Genomic DNA, 20,225 nt, shown 5'->3' on the forward strand with positions numbered 1-20,225 from the left:
ATTAATAGTTTTTGAAAATGTTGACATTATGCTGCTTGCAGACAATTTAAATTTACTACAAAATTGCAGTAATGTACATGCTAACTAATTATTGTTGTTTGGTATCCTTTTGCTTTAATCAACAGCAAGTAACAATCGTTGTATTTTCAGTTAATCACCAACAAAAGAATAATAAAAAAAAAAATTCAGAACAGTCAGTTGTACATCTCTTGTTTACTATTGTATCGCGATTCGCTACACAAATTTCAGAGTTTGCTACACAATTGTAAAACGTTAAATAGTAACACCCGGTAGCTACTCAATTTTCATCTGATTACCAATTGTCCAAATGTTTAAAACAATATGTTCCCTGCTTTTTAAATTTTACAAAATTAAATTAGTGTCATGAAATATGAGTTTAATTCGCTAACATTTCCTGATTTACACTAGACTAAACTTGATTTTGGGTAATAAATATGATATTAAATCTGTGAAATAATTATCATTGTCATGAGTTACATCTCGTGACAACTGAAAATGATTTCACTCATAAACATAAACATGATTGTAAATGAAAGCTCATTTAATAGCCTATAAATATTGAACCGGAAAATGCCAAAGTTACAGGTTTTTATTGAACAAAGCCCAGTCTGTATGCACATTACATGCATTTTACATGAGCTCTGGACACAAATGTTGTTATGCTCTGATGAGATCATTTACCATAACACCACAGATGGCTGGTACCGGTAGTATAAACTATAATAATTATATGATTGCACAAAATTATTTTTGTGCTTATATCCAATTAATGTTTAAGCATGCTGTCCTGGGCACACAGTGGGTTAGTTGTTAGTGGTCAGTGAAAGAAAAAAGGGTATAGGGTATACCCACTGAGTCGTTAAAACTCGCTCTGGGCGGGAGCCGGTACCGGCCTGCGAATACGGTACCTACCAGCCTCATGTCCAATGGCTTAATCATGCCACCACCAAGGCCGGTAACTATAGAGCAACTATTTCCACTCTATTAAATGAAGGTGTCAGCTCCCTGTACCAGATGGAATGGTATTGTGTAACAGTTTCTGCAAAATGCTACAAATGCAGTGCACAGTTCCGGGTGTCTTGTAAATGATGTGCTCAGATACACGTACCTGTACCACCTGTAGTTTATTACATGCAGTACAAGCCATACCAGGGCTTCTGGAATTGTTTAAAAATCCACTAGTTATGGGATCAGTGATTTAAATTTTTTACTAGCCATGATTAAAAATTCACTAGCCCTACCAGTGTTTCTGCCAGAAAGAAAATTTTGGGTATGGTGCTATGGAATTGAATGCAACCACAGTCAACGGGGGGGGGGGGGGGGGGGGGGGGGTATGGGGGGACTTCTCTCAGAAAGAAAATAGGCTAAGTTTTGGGTTAGGGTTCATAAAAGCATACAGTAATGATAAGAATAATTAATTTTGTCAAAAGGTTAACTTGAAGAAAATTAAATCTGCCAAAAATTTGGGTATGTCACCATACCTGTTTTATCCTCTGGCAATAACCCTGCCTACTTTAAATAAATAAAATGTTTCTAATAGTAATAATCGGATATGTCACCTAAAGAAGGAGCTTAAATAAACCTTTACATTTGGTGGGGAGGGGGCAGTGGGTAGGTGGGCAGGATATTCATATTTACAAAATAGACTTAAATGCAGCATTTAACAACAACAACAAAATTCAGTAGCCATTGGGCAAAGCAATAGAAATCATTTATTACCCCAACATTTAATGTCACTAGCCATGGGAGTGGGGCTACCATAATCTAGAAGCCCTGTATACCATTACATACATGTACCAGTACCTGTGTACTAAAATATGTACACTATTACTGCATAATGTATGTGTACTAAAACAATTACACTATTACTGCATAATGTATGTGTACTAAAACATGTACACTGGTAATCAGGGTTTCTGTCAGAGGGTAAAATGGGTATGGTGCCATACCCAAATATTTAGGCAGATTTTTTTTTTTTTAAGTTAACTTTTTGATAAAATTAATTACTCTTATCATTACTGTATGATTTTCTTAACCCTAACCCAAAACTTAACTAATTTTTTTTCTGGGGGAAGCCCCCCTATACCCCCTGTTGACTGTGGTTGGATTCAATTCCATAGCACCATACCCAAAATTTTCTTTCTGGCAGAAACACTGGTAATGTATAATCATAAGAGATTAAGAGTTGGGGGGGGGGGGGGGGGGAGAGAGAGCTGCGACTGTAAATGCTGTTAACAGGGCTCGAACTTCAGAATTTTTCTCTCACAGCAATTTTGAGCCTGTCTATGGCAATTTTTTAAAAGTGACATTTGCCGGAAATAAACATGACTGAAATGCCATTTTGCTGTATGTAGACATATTTCAAATGTGCAGATGTTAAATACTGGCAGATAATGTACACCAGGTGTACATACATTTTGCCATTGTTGAGGAGCTGTACCGACAGCACAAAAGTGCCATTGGTGATGCTCTCTACCTACGACAATTTATAAATCAACGATGGCAATTCCCATCGTTGCCGTTAAGTTCAAGCCCTATGTTAATGGGTATGCACATTTTTACATCCACCAGTTGAAGGTAAACACAATAGTTGGCTACCAGTCTAAATTTTGAAGAAGTTCTGTTAGGACCTGGCAAGCCAAATAAAGCAGAAGTCTGTAGTTATAATTAGGCCAAATAAAAAATAAAAAGTTGGTGATCATCCCCACCCGTCCCTGTAAAATGTGCCCACCCCTGAATTTATTTTATTTTTTATTTTGTTAAAAACTGTTAAAAATGCGTCGAGATAGCAGCAATTCAAATTTCACCGTAAGCACCGTAACGGGTTAAACCATCACCAGGTCCATCTGGCGGCCAGTGAAGGGACTACAACATCCAGGCGTATGCGCAAACAAAATGGTCTCCAGGGTTTTATAAAGTTTTTTACAGAATTTTTCCCCCCCTACACCCTGATTTGTGTAATCAAAAGGACGGTCACCAACTCTTTTTTTTTATTTGGCCTAATGACCATGGGCTCTAATTAATTTTAACAAGTTAAAGTTTGTTTTGTTTAACAACACCACTGGTACACATTGATTTATTAATCATTGGCTACTGGATGTCAAACATTTGGCAATATGACATATAGTCTTAGAGAGGAAACCTGCTACATTTTTCCATTAGTAGCAAGGAATCTTTTATATCACACAGAAAGGATAGCACATACCATGGCCTTTGACACATCAGTCGTGGTGCATTGGCTAGAACAAAAATTAGTTACTTACATGTAGTAGTGTACATTATTTGAGTAGTAGAGACCGAAAGTACTCAGGGGCTATACAGGGCCATCTATACAACAGACACAGTGCAGCATCCTTTAATTACACTTCAGGAAAAACACAAATTTATGGTGAGATCTATGTAATATCATGGTTTTGAATTGGTACAAAATAAATAAAATATTCAACTATACATTTTTTTTAATGTTATATTTGCAGACTTTGCTTTTTAAGGTGTGCAGGTGCGATCGCGCTCATACAGCGCACGTAATTTCAATCTGACGACTGTGAAAAACAGCATATGTTACACTCAACAAACGGCGCACGTAAAATAGATGGGTATATTTATTTTCACTGTTTACAAAAATCAAGTTTTCATAGCTCATTTAGCTGATAGGAAGGTCCTTTTATTAAAACAATAAAAATTAAAAATATGGCAGTGGCTTCCATGCAGTCGTTAAACTGGTATTTCTCTTTGTTGAACAAATCGAGAAATACTGGTTTAATAGACAATTTTGTAGACGTACCAGTCAAAATCCAATCAGAGCTACACTGCCTATTTTATTTATTTTGGAGAACTCGTGATTTTTTCACTCGCCTTAGCATATTGAGGTGTGCGATTTTCCACTTGCCTATAATTTTCAAAAACCAAGGACTGTATTTGATGAATTATACAATTTATTACTTTTTATCTTTTGAAACTTAAACATAAAATACTGGTATGCCTCAGAAAACTGTGAGAACAATAGTTTCTTTCGTACATCGTTTGCACAAGTTTAGTTTTTTAGCCATATTTTGTTTACACATTAACTTAAAAACACCATTTACATGGTCATGACAGGTTACCTGAATTTGTTTTTGCGTGACCCATAAACGTTCAATTCTCAGCTATGCATGTAATAAATTAGTTTCTCTACATTGTCATTTGTGAGAAAAAAAAATCCAACAAGAAAACAACATATGAAACAATTACTTTGATTAGGGTACAAGTAGGCTAATCAATCTCAAAAGGCTCTGCTTTCCAATACAGGAGTCTAAATTCACTGCTTGAGGGGCAATTGGGCATTTATCATCCCTGTCTGCATGGCAAATCAGCACCACATCAAAAAACTTCTTTCTTCTTCTTTTTTAAAAATTGGATTTCAGATACGAGAAGCCCCTCTGGCACTCACCAAATTTGCCAATTGCAAATTTTGAAAACAATTGGCAGAATATATTTTAATTTTGCGAAATAATTTTTAATAATTGATATTTTGTTTGATAATAATTGGATTTCTGCAATTTTTGAAGATTTAACAGATCATTTGACGAAAGTTTCTACTCGCCCAGAGCTAACCCTGCCCCTGATCAGCTCTCAATTACAAATCATTTTGAGATGGCAATTTAATACAGATAATAACAAAGTAAATACCTGATAATAACAATGTGACGTCATTCAAATTTTAAAAAAAACGGCTTTAATTATTGAAGAAAAACAAAACAAAACAAACACTTAAAATATTGGTATACGACTGTGGACTTAAAATAAATGTTTGCTATTTAAACAAATGAATGAATGAATGTTTAACAACACCATAGCACAAAAATACACATTAATTGGCCATCAGAAAAGGTAAGTATATGAAAACATACATATTTATACAATTATGTAAAACCACAGTGTAAATAGTCCTAAAAGTATTGACTTAATGTGCGTCCTGCACTAGTGTAAAGAGCTATTTAAACAAAATAACTATCACAGGCATAGGAAGTGTGTGGGGGGGGGGGGGGGGGGAGGAAGGGGGCATGTACCTGTTCCTCTTACTTTGTAGCAGCAGCAATGTTTTTTATACATTTATACATGTATTTCTCTCTCGGTCTCTCTCCCCTCCCCATGTGTGTGTTTGTGTGTGCCCCCTCCCCCAATCCACTTTTTGGCACCTTCATAGACCCTTGATTATAATTATAATTAAAATGTTTGCTATTTAAACAAAATAATAATAAAATTGTTTGTTATTTAAAGAAAATAATAATAATAATTATCATTATTATTTTATATGCTAACAGATGGGGTTACCATTTGAAAGACAACATGATTTAAAATTAGTTCCATGACGTCAAATATTACCACTGTGATGTCACAAATTTGATTTGGAATAATGAAATTATTCTTAATTAAATTAATTATCGTAGTTAGATAATGAATATAGTAATGATTTTTTAGGATTATTCTTAATAATAATAATAATAATAGATTGGCTACATATAGAATGAAAAACAAACACGTCAAACAAAACAAAATCGAGTGAACATCAATCATCAATGCCTGACCATGCTATCATCTAATAGATGATCTATGATGCTACTTTAATGTCGTTTGCTAGTACAACCCTGTCTGTACTGTTTGCCAACCCTCTGAACCACCTAATATCGAATACAATGTCTTATAACACGCAGACATTTATTACATATTGAAAAAATGGCTAAATCAGAACATATTTCAGGTTTCTTTAAATTCGATCGGATACGGGAAATAATCATAATATTCGGATAATTTGGCGCATTTTTATATCACACCAATTCACAACCTACCTGGGAATGAAACTGTCGACTGTGAAGAATTAGTTTCCCGATGGTAGTTAGTCCAATGTTAGGGCTGACTTTGGCATACATTTCTAGATGAAATCCAGACTTCAAAACATAACGACAAGCCATCATCAGCTGTTTCTGAAATGAGATGTTATTCAATCTGTCACAAATACTGAATAACCTTTACCTCTGACACTGGAGGCGTGTGCAGAACTAGCCAATCGGCAGTACAGAATGCGCCGAAGACTTGACGTCATGAAGAAATCAGGTCAAAATTGTTAACAAAAAAAACTAGACTTCTTAACGTCAATATCAATAGCAGATCGATATAATGTGAAGTGGGTTAAGTGTTCAGGGGTCCATTACTTAATATTTATTGATAGTTTCAATTCGAGCAAAACACCGAGTGCTGAGAGAAACAAATAAATAAATAATAAAATAATATATATATATATATATATATATATATATATATATATATATAATATATATACGCTTTGACAATAAAAAAGAAGAAAAAATATATATTAGATTTCACAATAGCTATATATTTCTATTAACGGCATATTATTTGGCAATAAAATTTTGGTTTCTGTTATTGCAATATACAGATATTTCAGTGTTGTTTATAAATTTAATATATTTTATGCAACCGTGGAAACGATATCTAGAGGTGGGGGGGGGGGGGGGGTCACAGTCTTTACTGGGGAGGGGTGAAGTCAAGTCAATTCAAAACGCACACACACACACACACATACTATCCCCAAAACACAACACAACATAACACTTGTATGATAAAGCAACACATTGATTTGAAAGTAAAAGTGTCATTTAACCGTGTGTGTCACTGTGCACGCGTGTGTGTGTGTGTGTGTGTGTGTGTGTGTGTGTGTGTGTGTGTGTGTGTGTGTGTGTGCACCGTATAACTTTTTCAAATATCTTGAAGTGTAATTTGTCAGAAGGTGCCGTTATAACCATATTTTTTTTATTTTTTTTTTGTCCCCAGACCATTAAACAGTGCCAGGGTTGGGGAGCCCTGATACACCGCCTTACAATTTATCTTAAAATTAATATTCATACATGTGTAAACATACATACATATATACAAACATACACACATACATACGCATACACGCACACACGTACGCACCCACATTACATTCTATTCTGATATATGCAGGTACAAATCAAAATAAAACAGTACTTCCTTTTATGCACGTCTTATGGTCCAGGACTTTTAAAAAAGAAAACGAAAAAGGGTAACAACGAGAGAAGAAGAAGAAGAAAAAGAAGGAGAACAAGAAGAACAAGAAGAATAAAGATGAAGAAGAAGATGAAGAGGAAAAAAAACCTAAAGTTGATAATGAGTAACGAAGCAGAATTAAACTGATGATAATAACAACAGGAACAGCAGTCGGGCCTGTTATGGAATGTTATATGAACATGCAATTACAAAATGTTTTTCCTTTGAGTAAATCGTTATCTGAGTGTAATGGGTTTTTTCTCTTTCTTTCACTATATAAAAAGGTTGAGCCATTGTGCCAATTCTTTATTAAACTTTTCATAGTTGCAGTTTTTGAAATAAATATATTTCTCAATTTCAAATTTGTTTTGCAACACATTTTGAACGGACGCGATAGGTAATTTTTTTCTTCTTGCATTTTCGTACAGTATATATAATATTTAATGTTAATAATTAGCCAGTTAATTATATTAACGTTCGTTTTGTTAATAATACCAAACATATTGTTATATTTGGTATTATTGGTCAAAGTGGACAACAATTCCTGTTTTGGACAAAACCCAGTCTTCTACAGCTTTCCATAAAGTATTAACCTGAGTGCATTCACAGAAAAGATGTTGTAGAGTTTCTGGGAAGTTATTACAGAATATACACATATTAGAATCTACATAATGAATCATATATAGAAAAGTGTTTGTTGCTAAAATCCGATGTAGGATGCGATACTGAAACCATAATAAAGTTGTATCATTAATGCTTTGGAAAGGTAATTCATAGTATTGTTCCAAATCACTTGAGTCAAAATTAAATCCTTGATTTCTATATTTTATCTGCGCTTTTGGGATTATGTGTTTATGGTTGAGTATGCAATACATGTCCGTATATCCATGTTTACTTTTCAAAATAAGTCTTAACCTAAAAGGAAAAATTGGATTATTCACTTTTTTGAAACGATCGTCCCTTTAATCACTAAATGTTGATATGAGTTATAACCATAATTACTTCAATAACCAAATAGCAGTAGAGATGACGACGAGGGTGGGGGTAAAGTTTTCTTTCAAATTAGTCTTTCAGGATCAAAGGAAAATCGTATATATATTAGCTTAAAACATGTTATTTTAAGTCTTGATTTCTTTGTTTGTTTTAAGCTCAAATCTATAAATGTGGCAAAAATCAACGATGTTAGAAATCTTCAAAATAACTTAGGCTACTTTTTTATTTTATGCGCAATCGACGTATCCATCAAAACAGATTCCACGTCAAAATAGTTTGTTTTGTTTAACGACACGACTAGAGCACATCGGCTATTGAATGTCAAACATATGACGCCGTCATAGAGAAAACCCGTTACATTTGTTCCATTAGTAGCAAGCCTAGAAAGGATCTTTTATATGCACCATCCCACAGACGGGATAGCATATACCACGACCTTTCGTGGTGCACTGGATGTGACGAGAAATAGCCCAATGGACCCACCGACGGGGATCGATCCCAGACCGACCGCGCATTAAGCGAGCTAGGTATGTACGTATACTGAGCACTGGTGAAATGGTAAGTTCGTACAAGATACCTGCATGGTAACTATTTTATAGATACAGCTAGTGAACTCTGTCTAAACAGGATTCTAGTGGGATTGACAAAATGCGCCAATATTTACAGGGTGCCCGATTAGACAGCTTTTACCAGCTGATGGGTCACTTGTGATCGTGTTAGTTTACTCAGTTACATAGAATATGCAATTAATAGCGTACTACACATGCTCCCATGTTCCATAATAATAATTAGTACTGGAATAAAGAATATCAATATATCAATCGGAATGCTGTATTATATTGAACGATGTGAATGGTTGACCCAGTTTTACACGGAATTCGGTGAATGACCATTCGGCGCAGGTACAAGCCACATCTAAAAAAAAATCTTTATTTATATAGACAAGTAGGACAAAAAACGTGCATTAGCGTCCTCTGCCCCCTCCCCCTCCCCGGTTGCTACGGGTCTGTTATAGACGTCGGCTTATTTTTTTATTCTGCGAATGTTAGAATAGCGACTGTATATTTTTGTTGATCGAAATGTATTTAGTCACCACATCTTGCTAATATATATATGGTGATCGCAGGAGATCAATATACCAAACAGAATACTATGTTATATAAAGATGTTGTGAATGGTTGATGCAGTTTCACGCGGAATTCGATAATAACCATCCGGCTCAAGTACAGACGAACTCCTCTATATGCGGATACTGACGTGTTGATCTTTGGACAAAACAAACTTTGTTTATTTACGTCTTCTCAGCACGTTCGACTGTCAATCAAAGTAGGTCACGACTAATCTGGTAATATAATATACTACTAAATTGAAGTGAAGGTATATATACATGTATATCTAACCAAAAATAGCTAGAATGAGAGAGAGAGAGAGAGAGAGAGAGAGAGAGAGAGAGAGAGAGAGAGAGAGAGAGAGAGAGAGAGATTTTTAATATAATCTGTTAGGAGACCTAGAATTTTGAGTCGTCGGGAATCTGAATATAATATTATATGGTTGTAGGCCTATTTTAAATGCAAAACTGACAACACACACGCACGCACAAACACCACACACAATCACACACAGTCACGCACACACACACACACACACACACACACACACACACACACACACACATTTGTTTATTACCCTGGGCCATATAATACATTAAAAACTATTATTACATAATATTTAGTGAAATATCTTAAAATGTCAGTGAAATAAAAGTGTTATCAGTCACTCAGTGACGATAATATATTTTAGAGTAAAAAATTCACCATTTCACTCTAAAATGTGTTATCGTCACTGTAAAAACTGTTATCTTCACTATAAGAATTTTGCTGCTGGCATTTTAAAATTAAAGGTAAATTGCCAAAAGTTATATAGGCCTAATAAATAGAAAAGTTCGTTTCAAGCGCGACTCGTGAGATATGATTGCAAACTTCACTCGATGAGATATAAATCATATTTGACAAAGAACATGAAATATCCTCTATTTATTTACATTAGCATTACTGCCAAACAGAGTTGCAAATAAATCACCACGCATTTTTACATGGATTAATATAACTGATTTTGCGGGGAAATTATAGAAATACATGGTAAAAAGTAGCCCGAATACTCTGACGGTAAGAGAATTAGATATAAAGGCAGACCTCAGTTGAACACATTTCCCCCGAAAATCTCCATAATTTTTGCCCGAATTTGACGATTTGCTCCAGCACTAAGGAACAGTTCGACCCCCCCCCCCCGCCCCCTGTCTCGTATGCTTATGTCTGAATGTTATTAACATCAAGTGTGAAACGATTACATAAATTTATATTCAACGTTTGCTATAAATCACAGTTTGTGAATAATAAATAAATTATAACATTCGCATATGAAATTTATTAAACTCATTTGAAAATTGCTCTTGCTCGAGGAATAAAACGATTTCCAAACTCGTTTTACAAATAGTTGAAATACCGTATGGTTCAAGTCAGGTGCTCTCGGTTATTATATTTACTCCCCGCCCCGAACAAAAATCTGTTTTGAGCGATGGGGAAGGGGGGATTCGACCCCCAAAACTCCCTATTTGCGTTAGCGCCTGAGATAGCAGAGATTGTAACTTTGAAGTAAGTACGAAAACGTAGATCTTTGTGTAGTGGAGGAAATTAAATACAAACAAAGATTGGTGTACACGCAAATGAACTCGACAGGAAAGTGTTTGGCGCAAAATTTGCAGTACACAGATGTTTTTATTGACTTTTTGAAAGCGCTAAACTATGCAAAACGGAAAGACAAGTATATCCGAGTATGTTTTTATAATTAACGAAACAGCAGGGTATACAAAATTTATGATAAAGTTGTTTTTAAAAACATCCCGATTCAATCCATCATTGAATTCTTTCACTGATTCAGCCATTTCAGGGTTTGAAAAATTATTTATTTTTCCTGCCACTGGCAGACCCTTTTCCGAGATGACTTAATTATTCCAGACTAACTGATAAAGAGTCATGAATGGTAACATTAAGATGAAGTGTGCTATTTTATTTTTTATTTTAGATAACACTGCATGTAATAAAATACAACAAAAAATTTAAGTTTGATGCTAAATACGATTATTGTCTCAGTATGTATTTTGACGTGCAATCTTTAAACAGCAAGTGTGCGTCATCAAAGAAAATCTACATGACGTCAAATGCAGAAGTTTTTATTGATGGATATATTTTTTATTGATAAAAATAAAGCAATGCTTACAATTTGCCAGTTTGCAGTAAGTATAAACAATTAAAAATACCATGTAACTAAAAGTATTATTTTCCGTAAGGCACTTTTTTTCAACACACATGAACATCCCTGTATCTAAAAAATTTCACAATGAATTTTACTCACCTGCTGCACAAAACATTGTCGTCTGCTACTAATGAAATAAACACAAGATGATTAGACCACACCAGTGTAACAATGTTAATCTATTTCTAATGACATCTGAATGAGCCCTGTTCTTATTTGACATACATTGCATATGATTATATTCGGTCAGGATTAAACAACGTTCAAATGCATATTATATCTTAAAATAATTTGAAATTTGTAGTGTTTTGAATAATAGTAGTAATAATCAACAAACAAAACACCTCGAAATGTCGAATTTACCCAACCCTATTAATGTACAAACAGTGACTATGTTTGCACTGGGCTATATGGTTTACACACCGGCCTCGGTGGCGTCATGGTTAGGACATCGGTCTACAGGCTGGTAGGTACTGGGTTTGGATCCCAGTTGAGGCATGGGAATTTTAATCCAGATACTGACTTCAAACCCTGAGTGAGTGCTCCGCAAGGCTCAATGGGTAGGTGTAAACCACTTGCACCGACCAGTGATCCATAACTGGTTCAACAAAGGCCATGGTTTGTGCTATCCTGCCTGTGGGAAGCGCAAATAAAAGATCCCTTGCTTGCTGTCGTAAAAGAGTAGCCTATGTGGCGACAGCGGGTTTCCTCTAAAAAAACCCTGTCAGAATGACCATATGTTTGACGCCCAATAGCCGCTGATAAGATAAAAAATAAATGTGTTTTAGTGGCAACGTTAAATAAAACAAACTTTACTTTACTTTTATACGCTTAAAATTTATTTTAATGGTGTTATTTTTGACGTGTATTATTAATATGGAATTTATGGACCACCACACAACAGTTCCAATAGTTTGGAGTAATTTTTTATTCAATATTGGTAATTCAGAAGTTATCTGGATGTTCCGCTTCAAAATATATACCGCATCGAAAAGGTTACAATATTACAGTATACACAAGTAAACTAAAATCAAAACTAAACATCTCACTATATATTCAGTTTAATGAAAGTGGTAGTGTTCATCATTAAAATGATTTATCTTGGGTGCTAAATAATATATTCACCACCTTTCCAAAAACAAACCTACTTTTTATCAGCTTCGGATGTCAAAGCAATCGATTCTTTCAATGAAGATGGAAAGAAAATGAATTGAATTTATTTTATTCCAACATTAGGGGATTACTTTACAAAAATCTTTATTGTTTTTCACATATCTTGAAATCTTTATTCAAATAATAATATTAAAACTGATCCCTTCAGCAAAACGAATGCCCATGAATGTCGGACCGACAACATTTCTGGTTCAACTAAGGGTATGCCTACATAAAAGATGATTCGTCTTGTATTTCGTACCAAGTTTTTTGTACCAAATACTGACAGGCAAAATAAGGAGTATGTCTTTCCACAAAGTCAACCAACACAGCAAATTATGGTAACCAAGCTCTCCTCCACCCTTTTTTTTTATGGTTGGCATTTGTTCAAAAATGTTTAGGGATTTTGGCCCATGTGTCATTATTGTGAGTATATTTATCACTCTCTGCACCAAAACACTTCTCTGGGATGTTTTTACCCTGTTCATAGCTGAGAAGTCTCTCGAAAACAGCTGTGGCTGCGCTCAAAGTAAACATGAGCTCTGTTACTCTGCAAGTATTTTTAAATAGTGCAGGCTTGGTAAACAACCTAAGGAGAGGGGTTGTACATCGATTGCAGCCTTGTATGTTTACTTTATGGATCATAATTTATTTGTTAAAAACTATTAATAAAGCCGGAAAAATAATAATTCATATATGCTTAGGGTGCATCGCACCATCACGATTATGACGTAGGGTTAATGAAATCTAACTTCACCTTACACGTTCATTTTACAGGAACATATATTTACATTTGCAAAGTACTGAAAAAACCCATTAAGTATATGTATGTTCTGCTACAAGGTTTAATATATCTAAACTAAAATATCTTGCAACTTTTATAAGAATACAGTTCATACTATTTATGCTTTGTTCAAGTGAAATTATAAACTTGTTAGTAGCACTTGCTTTACGCCCCCGTTCATTTGCAAAGAGCAGATTCCGGAACTGCGTTAACGTCTAATTTAATTTGAATGTGACTATTTTAAACCGTATCCCGCCTCATATACCATGTTTGCAAGGATTAAACCTTTTGATTGCACTCACAAGACATGTATACTTTAGTTTTATATAAGCAGTAAAGCGTATTGGACGCTATTTCCAAGCTTGAAGATCATCGAACTGATTACTTGTACAAATTCAGTCGAACGTTCAATGGCAAAAATTACCGATCTTAGTCGATAGTAAAAGGGGAATAACTCTTAAGTTATTATCAAAGTTTTGCCGAGATTTGTAACAAAATTTTCAAAAGTTTTAGGTGGTACATTAGTCACTTGTCATTGGGCATATGCAGTTAACATAATTACTTGCCCGGCATGAAAATTCCACTTGGCACGGGCGTCGAGCGATGGGATTTTTTTGCTTAACGACACCTCTAGAGCACATTGATTTATTAATCATCGGTGCCAAATAATATATACACTGCCTTAACGAAAACGAAATTCATTCGATGAAGATGGAAATAAAAAGAACAAAAATTTGAAGCCTTGTAGTTGTACATATAAATTTGAAGATACATTTATGCTAACTTCTTCCACATTTTCAATTTTTTTTTTTTTTTCTCTTTAGGTGTTTGGACAAACTGTCTAGTGGAAGCCAGGACCTATCAAACCGATGTATTATTGTGACACAGGCGGAAATATCTGTGGATGCCATCAAAAACAGTATAGCACTAGAGGTATATGTGAAGTGACGGGTGTACATTTAGAGTTGATTCATGATTGAGGGAGAGCATTTATCAGACTGTCAATTTTTGTCTGTAACAAAGTCAAAAGGCGAGAGTTAGATATTACTTTTCTGAAGGTGGCGGTGATTGCTTTAACTTTTGTATAAATTTACTACATGTACATGTATGTATATTAGTACCAACGTTAAGATTTCGCACTTGGCTCCATGAAATTTGGTTTATAGATCTTTGCACCTGTGTATGTTAATCTCGATGCGTGTTAATTTTTAAAAAAAAAATTTATTTTAATTTTTAAATAAAATACTTACTGTTTACAACTGTAGCTCAGTGTTAAGTTTTTGTGTTTATATTAATTTTGCACTAGATCAATGAAACTTATTTTATACTTATAGTTGCATCTATTTAAAATTAATTAAATTAAAATTTTATTATTTCAAAAGTTAAAATTTCATATTTTAGCTCATTCAGACCAGCAGATTTCAAAATATTGGATATGAAAATATATATTATTTTCGCAAAATTGTAGGTACAGACCAACATTCATACGGTCATAATTTGAAACAAGTTTAACAACCGCTAGGCCAATCTTAATGATTGATGTACATTGTTTAAAATGATGATTGCAGTTACTTTAAAACATTTGGCTGTATCCAGTGTACATTGTAGTTTTAACATTTACGTGCAAAGGTGCTAACTTTAAAGGTTTGTACTTATTATTTTTCAGAAAGGAGATGGTACAACACCAAATGGCAACACAGTAAATTGTTCAGGAGACCAAGATGTAGTAGAGGTTAGTCAGGGCACAGTATTTCAAACAAACCGTCATTCTGAATGTCGGTTATGCAACTTTAAAAGAACATGAACTGGGGTCTAATTCACAAAGCTCTCTTTGGCTCTGCTAGACAACAAAACATCCTCTTTGCAAGTCTTTTAGCATTGCACTGCGAGATCGCAAAGTTCCGAGAGTTTAGTGAATTAAGCCCCAGGACTATAGCACAAATGTGCTAGGATTAGGTAACTCACTGGTTACACACACATAATTCACGTAACCGAATAGTCCAGTTACCTAGAGAAAAATCACATGAAATGATTTTCCAGTATTAGTCTATAGATTAAGACATTGTATCCATTCAGTGCAGTAATTGGAGCACAGTTTATTATATTTATGTTCTTGTTTGATGACTTAGGCATTGCTAGTTTGTTGAGTTTGGTAATTCCCACATTTAAATCTGATTTAAAAACATAAGTTGAATTTGTTAAAAGTTTTGTTCAGACAAAATAAAAAAATATTCTGTGATTACAATAGCTATAGGGTATAACACTATGTCTGCTGTAATATATTTCAAGCATTATGTGTAATAATGTCTCTATTAATATATTTCAGGTGTCTCACTCCATATTTAACCCAACATCCGAGAGCAAAATGTCTAAGGCCCTTAGCTTAAGGCAGAGACCTGTTAAATACACAAACATCTGGAATAAACTGACCGACAAAAGGCAGAAAACTAAACCACAGCTTAACACAGTGAATGGGTTCACGCCTTCTGATGGGGAACCAAAACCCATCCGACCAAGACATTTTGATAAAAGTGATTCTAGTGCAAGTGGTAATGTTTCGGCCACCTCAAAAGCCATTGTCACCACACCGCTGCTATCTAGTATTGTTCTAGCCAACGATCCATTCACTTTCGTCCCAGGCCAGATGTGTACACCTCAAGTAGCGTTCACCGCTCCCGCTGTGCTCCCTTCTGAAAAAATCCTGCCTCCAGTACCGGAGAATAATGATGGATTTGAATCCTCTGAGAACCTGAAGGTCGATTCTGATTCAGAAACCAGTGCTGCAGAAGAACTAGTAGAAGAAGTGGACAATCCTGTAATATCATATAATGATCCTGATGGAAAAGAATCCACATTTGATGATGGCAATTGTAGGGAAACAGTGATAAACAGTGCTAGAAATGGCAGTTCTTTGGATGCGGATGCCATGTCAAGTCCTGATAATGCTGGGAAGAAGAGACAAAGAAAAGAAACAAAGTGGAGTCGTGTGAAAAGGCAGTATGATGATACAAAAGTTGATGCAGATGGTTTTTCCACGCCTACAAGTCTTGATGGTGAGAACGTTGCTGGAGAATTGTGTTCAAAATCTGTATCCAGAATGTCCGAATCAATGAGTGTCGTTGTTGTTTTGAAACCTTCTCCAGCTAAATCTAGGAAAAAACAAGTGATCGAGTCCAACGAGGCCAGTCTGGAAACTTGTCCTGAAAATCCTTTGATATCTGTTTCTGAATCCTTGAATGTGCCTGACCAAACAACCCCAACGATGGATGTTGTATCTGCTGCTTCAGTTACGAAACCTGAAGCTTCCATATCACATACGTTGGTTTCTCAAGAGAGTGAAGACACAAAGTGCAATGGGTCTTTTACAGACTTGCCTGCTTCAACCGAGTCCGCGAAACATATAGATGAGGAAGCACCTGCAAACAGTGTTTCTAATTTGCCTAGTGAGGAGGACTCCGATTTGAAGACTGAAGATACCTCATCATTACATCAACAACCTGTTGAAAAAAAAAAAAATCCTAAAAAGAATTCCATTGAGGCAAGAGCCATACGTCATCAGAAGCAGGTTATTGCTTTGCAGAAAGCCAGAGATGCAAGGTGGCAGAAACGGTGCCTGAAGGCAAAACAAGAACTGATAGGTAAGACATCGTTAGATGACGAGGTTGAATGAAGCAGGTGTTCTTTCAACTACAGCATCACCGCTGAAACGGTACTGCACGAGAAACACTGATTTGGCTTTTGACACTTTGTCATTTCCCAGCCAGACTAAACCGTCGACCCTGGCAGATCGGCCGGAACAAGCTCGGCGGACTACAGTTCGTGGAGTATGTCGTAAAAAGCCAAATGTATTACGAAGGAAAAGAAAGGCATTTAGATTTAGTGTCCGAAGAAAAAAGAACAAAATTCCAATCAACAAAAATATGGTGGAGTCTGATGAACACTTCCAGAAATGCATTCCAGCTGAAAGAGCCAGGAAATCAGGAAAATATTTATCAGCCGAGTTAGATGACTATAATATGTGTTCAGCTGAAAATTTGCCATCTAAAACATTTCCTTCCAAAAATCGTAGAAAACTGTCTCATAACTTGATGTATGAAACCAATTCTGAAGATAATACTGATGATGTTGATCTTGAAGAAGTGTGGCTATCACCGTTACAACAGATGGATGCTCCTGCTTCAGCCAAAGGAGGAAAAAAGGCAAACAGACGTCGAAAGAGTAGAACGAGTAATCGTGAAACTGCCTCGGACGATACTTTGCTTAAAGCTGTGTGTGAAAGAGTAAAGAAAGCCAGTGGAAATGAGTTTGGCATTGCGTCCTCGACTTTCACTTCAGACAGTGCGGTTGAGAATGACAGTTGCATTGTGTTGCAGACTGAATCTGTGGTTCACAAAAATCGGAGGCGTTACACCAGAAAAAAAATCATCACTAAAAACAAGAAAACAAGAAAGCCTAGACAGCAAAAGTTAAGCAAATCCTTTTCCCGTGACGCACTGGATCAAGTTGTGCATCTGGAAGATATGGGTATCCTGTATGATAAATCTCAGTCATTCAGTTCCATCAGGACAAACAACCATATGGAAAATCCTGAACAGATGCCAGGTTCGTCAGCAGCTTTGTCTGGGGATAAATCTGGATTTAAAGTTTTTTGCCCTTCTGTCGGTGCAAATACCGAGTGGTCGGTAAGTATTAGTATTAGTCCCCTATCGGTTCAATCGAAGGAGACTGTAGAATTCATCTCCATCTGTCCAGCATATATTTCTCCAAATCTCCTCCTTCTTCCCCCCCGCTTTGCCTCAAGATATTGAGCTGAAATTTTGTGTATATAGCTTTATCATATATTGTTACAGATCAAATTTTCACAGTTATGGCCCTTGAAATAGGACTTACGACATTGTTTTGCAGACCTTTTTCGCAGTGCCTAAAGATATTGAATGGAAATTTTGTGTATACTTTTATTATATACTGATATAGATCACATTTGCATTCATGGCGATTTACACTTTTTTTGTTTTTACAGAGTTAAAGACCTTTGAACTTGGGAGGTACGGAAATGTCTTGGGCCCTTTTGGGGCATGTATTGTTTTAGCAGTACTCACAGAATGCTTTAAATACAGATGCATACAGGACCATCAAACCTCACATATAGGAACAACTTAGTGTTAGTGTGTTGCGTATTATTACTAGTTCACTGTGACCTACTTTTCACGGTCTACTGCACATAACAGTAAATCCTTGTCTGGACCATATCTTGCATACAAAGGACCATCAAACCTCACATGTAGGAACAACTTGGGTTGGTGGTGTGTGGTATAATTACTAGGTCACTGTGAAACAAATAAAACAAATAATTTGTCTATATTCTGAACATCATAGGAAAATCTTGTTTAGCACATATACTAATTTCTTTGCAGTTCTGTATCATTATTAGCATTACATACATATACTGTTTCTCTGCCAATATAAATGTGTCACCAGAGTACCCATGCTAAACAAAATTCCCCTTTTTAATAAAGAACAATAGCTTCATTAATCAGACAGCACCTTCTCCAATGGATACACTATAATCAGTAGTTGGTCCAAAACAAACCGTTCTTCCATCCCATTGCAAACATTTCACATTATTAGAATTAAATCATACCTGTTGGTAACATTCATTAATATCTATGGTTTTCCATCAAACTCCTGAAGGGCATATCATGTACCTCACTGGTACCCTTGTTGTTTCTTACACACCCGTTAGTGAAAACATCATTTGTTATTCATGATAATACATACTTGTAACACATGTACATGTGTTAAAAAGTTCAAGACATACGACTTGCTGCTCCTAGGTGATGTCTAGGTCACCAAAGCCATATATGCAATGACAAACAACACGAGGGAAATCGATTACATTGTGACGTATAGTTAACCTGACAATAATGTGTCTGTGACGCGTAGGTCGAAAAATGTAAAAATTTGCTTAAAGGAAACATGTCACGTAAACCATATTTGGCACCAACCATGTACAATTAATTATAAATTGAATCACCTGAAATTTTTTTTTATAAAAAATTAATTACTTAAAATATCTCCATAAAAGAACCCCAGATACGAGCTCTTAGCGGAAATTGCCGATCTTTAATGAGCAGAGCAATCACGAGGTCCGTGACGTCAGAGACGCGTCGCTTGATCTGAAGCCTTACACTTAAAAGCATTAGTCCGTACCACTCATAAAGAATCTAAGACTTGCACAGCTTACCAAAACAATGAGTGTTCGTTCGCAAAACGTTTTGCCGTATCAATATGAGCTGTTAGTAAATGAAGAAAGACACACATTTACTTACAACAGTGATACTGAAGAAAAAACGGATAGCGAGTCGGAGGGTGGAGAAACTTATGGTGCCAGACCAGACCGGTCGACCAATTTACAGCCCGGAGCCCGAAAGTAACCCGGAGACAAAACCAAAACTTGGATGCTAATGCCGAGGTGTATACTGTTCATATTTAGCATAAAAATACACCTCGATATGATGTATTTAAATATGTAAAAAAATATAAATGTAGGACAAAAAAAATTTGGGTGTTTTTTTTAAAGAAAATATTGCATTTTTTATGTTCGGGCTGTACATAATGAAATCTGTATGCACAGTGTAAACAAACGCTCTAATTTACGACAAGGCGCTTCACTTTCATTAACCTGGCTTGTAAAACAACATAAATGACTTGAGAGTATAATCAACTTTTAAACTAAATATATTTCTATTTGCATCAATAGAACGAAATGGGGTTATAGTATTTTTCTCTCATAAAAAAAAAGTAGCATATTGTTAGGCCTATTGGTAGGGTGCGTTAGAGTAAAAACGACCACTCACGATACCCAAGTGATAATTTTCTTTTCTTTGGTACTACG

General features: G+C 35.5%; 2 protein-coding genes across 2 annotated transcripts in view; one reads left to right on the forward strand and one right to left on the reverse strand.

Annotated features, from left to right (window-relative positions):
- Positions 1-5,988, reverse strand: part of LOC121368051 (haloacid dehalogenase-like hydrolase domain-containing 5) — a 33,427-nt gene extending 27,439 nt beyond the window's left edge. Inside the window, exon 1 of the mRNA XM_041492567.1 lies at positions 5,850-5,988. Within this exon, the coding sequence (XP_041348501.1) occupies positions 5,850-5,975 (126 nt within the window). The 5' untranslated portion in view covers positions 5,976-5,988. The remainder of the gene's footprint in view (positions 1-5,849) is intronic.
- Positions 5,989-10,788: 4,800 nt separating this feature from the next.
- On the forward strand, positions 10,789-17,144 carry LOC121368052. The gene is made up of 4 exons (XM_041492568.1): positions 10,789-10,912; positions 14,155-14,263; positions 14,997-15,062; positions 15,657-17,144. Exons 1-4 carry the CDS (start codon positions 10,884-10,886, stop codon positions 16,998-17,000), a joined length of 1,548 nt encoding a protein of 515 aa, XP_041348502.1. The 5' UTR covers positions 10,789-10,883; the 3' UTR covers positions 17,001-17,144.
- The last annotated feature ends 3,081 nt before the right edge of the window (positions 17,145-20,225 follow it).

This window comes from Gigantopelta aegis, chromosome 3 (genome assembly GCF_016097555.1).
Source record: "Gigantopelta aegis isolate Gae_Host chromosome 3, Gae_host_genome, whole genome shotgun sequence".
NCBI classification, from domain to species: Eukaryota; Metazoa; Mollusca; class Gastropoda; order Neomphalida; family Peltospiridae; genus Gigantopelta; species Gigantopelta aegis.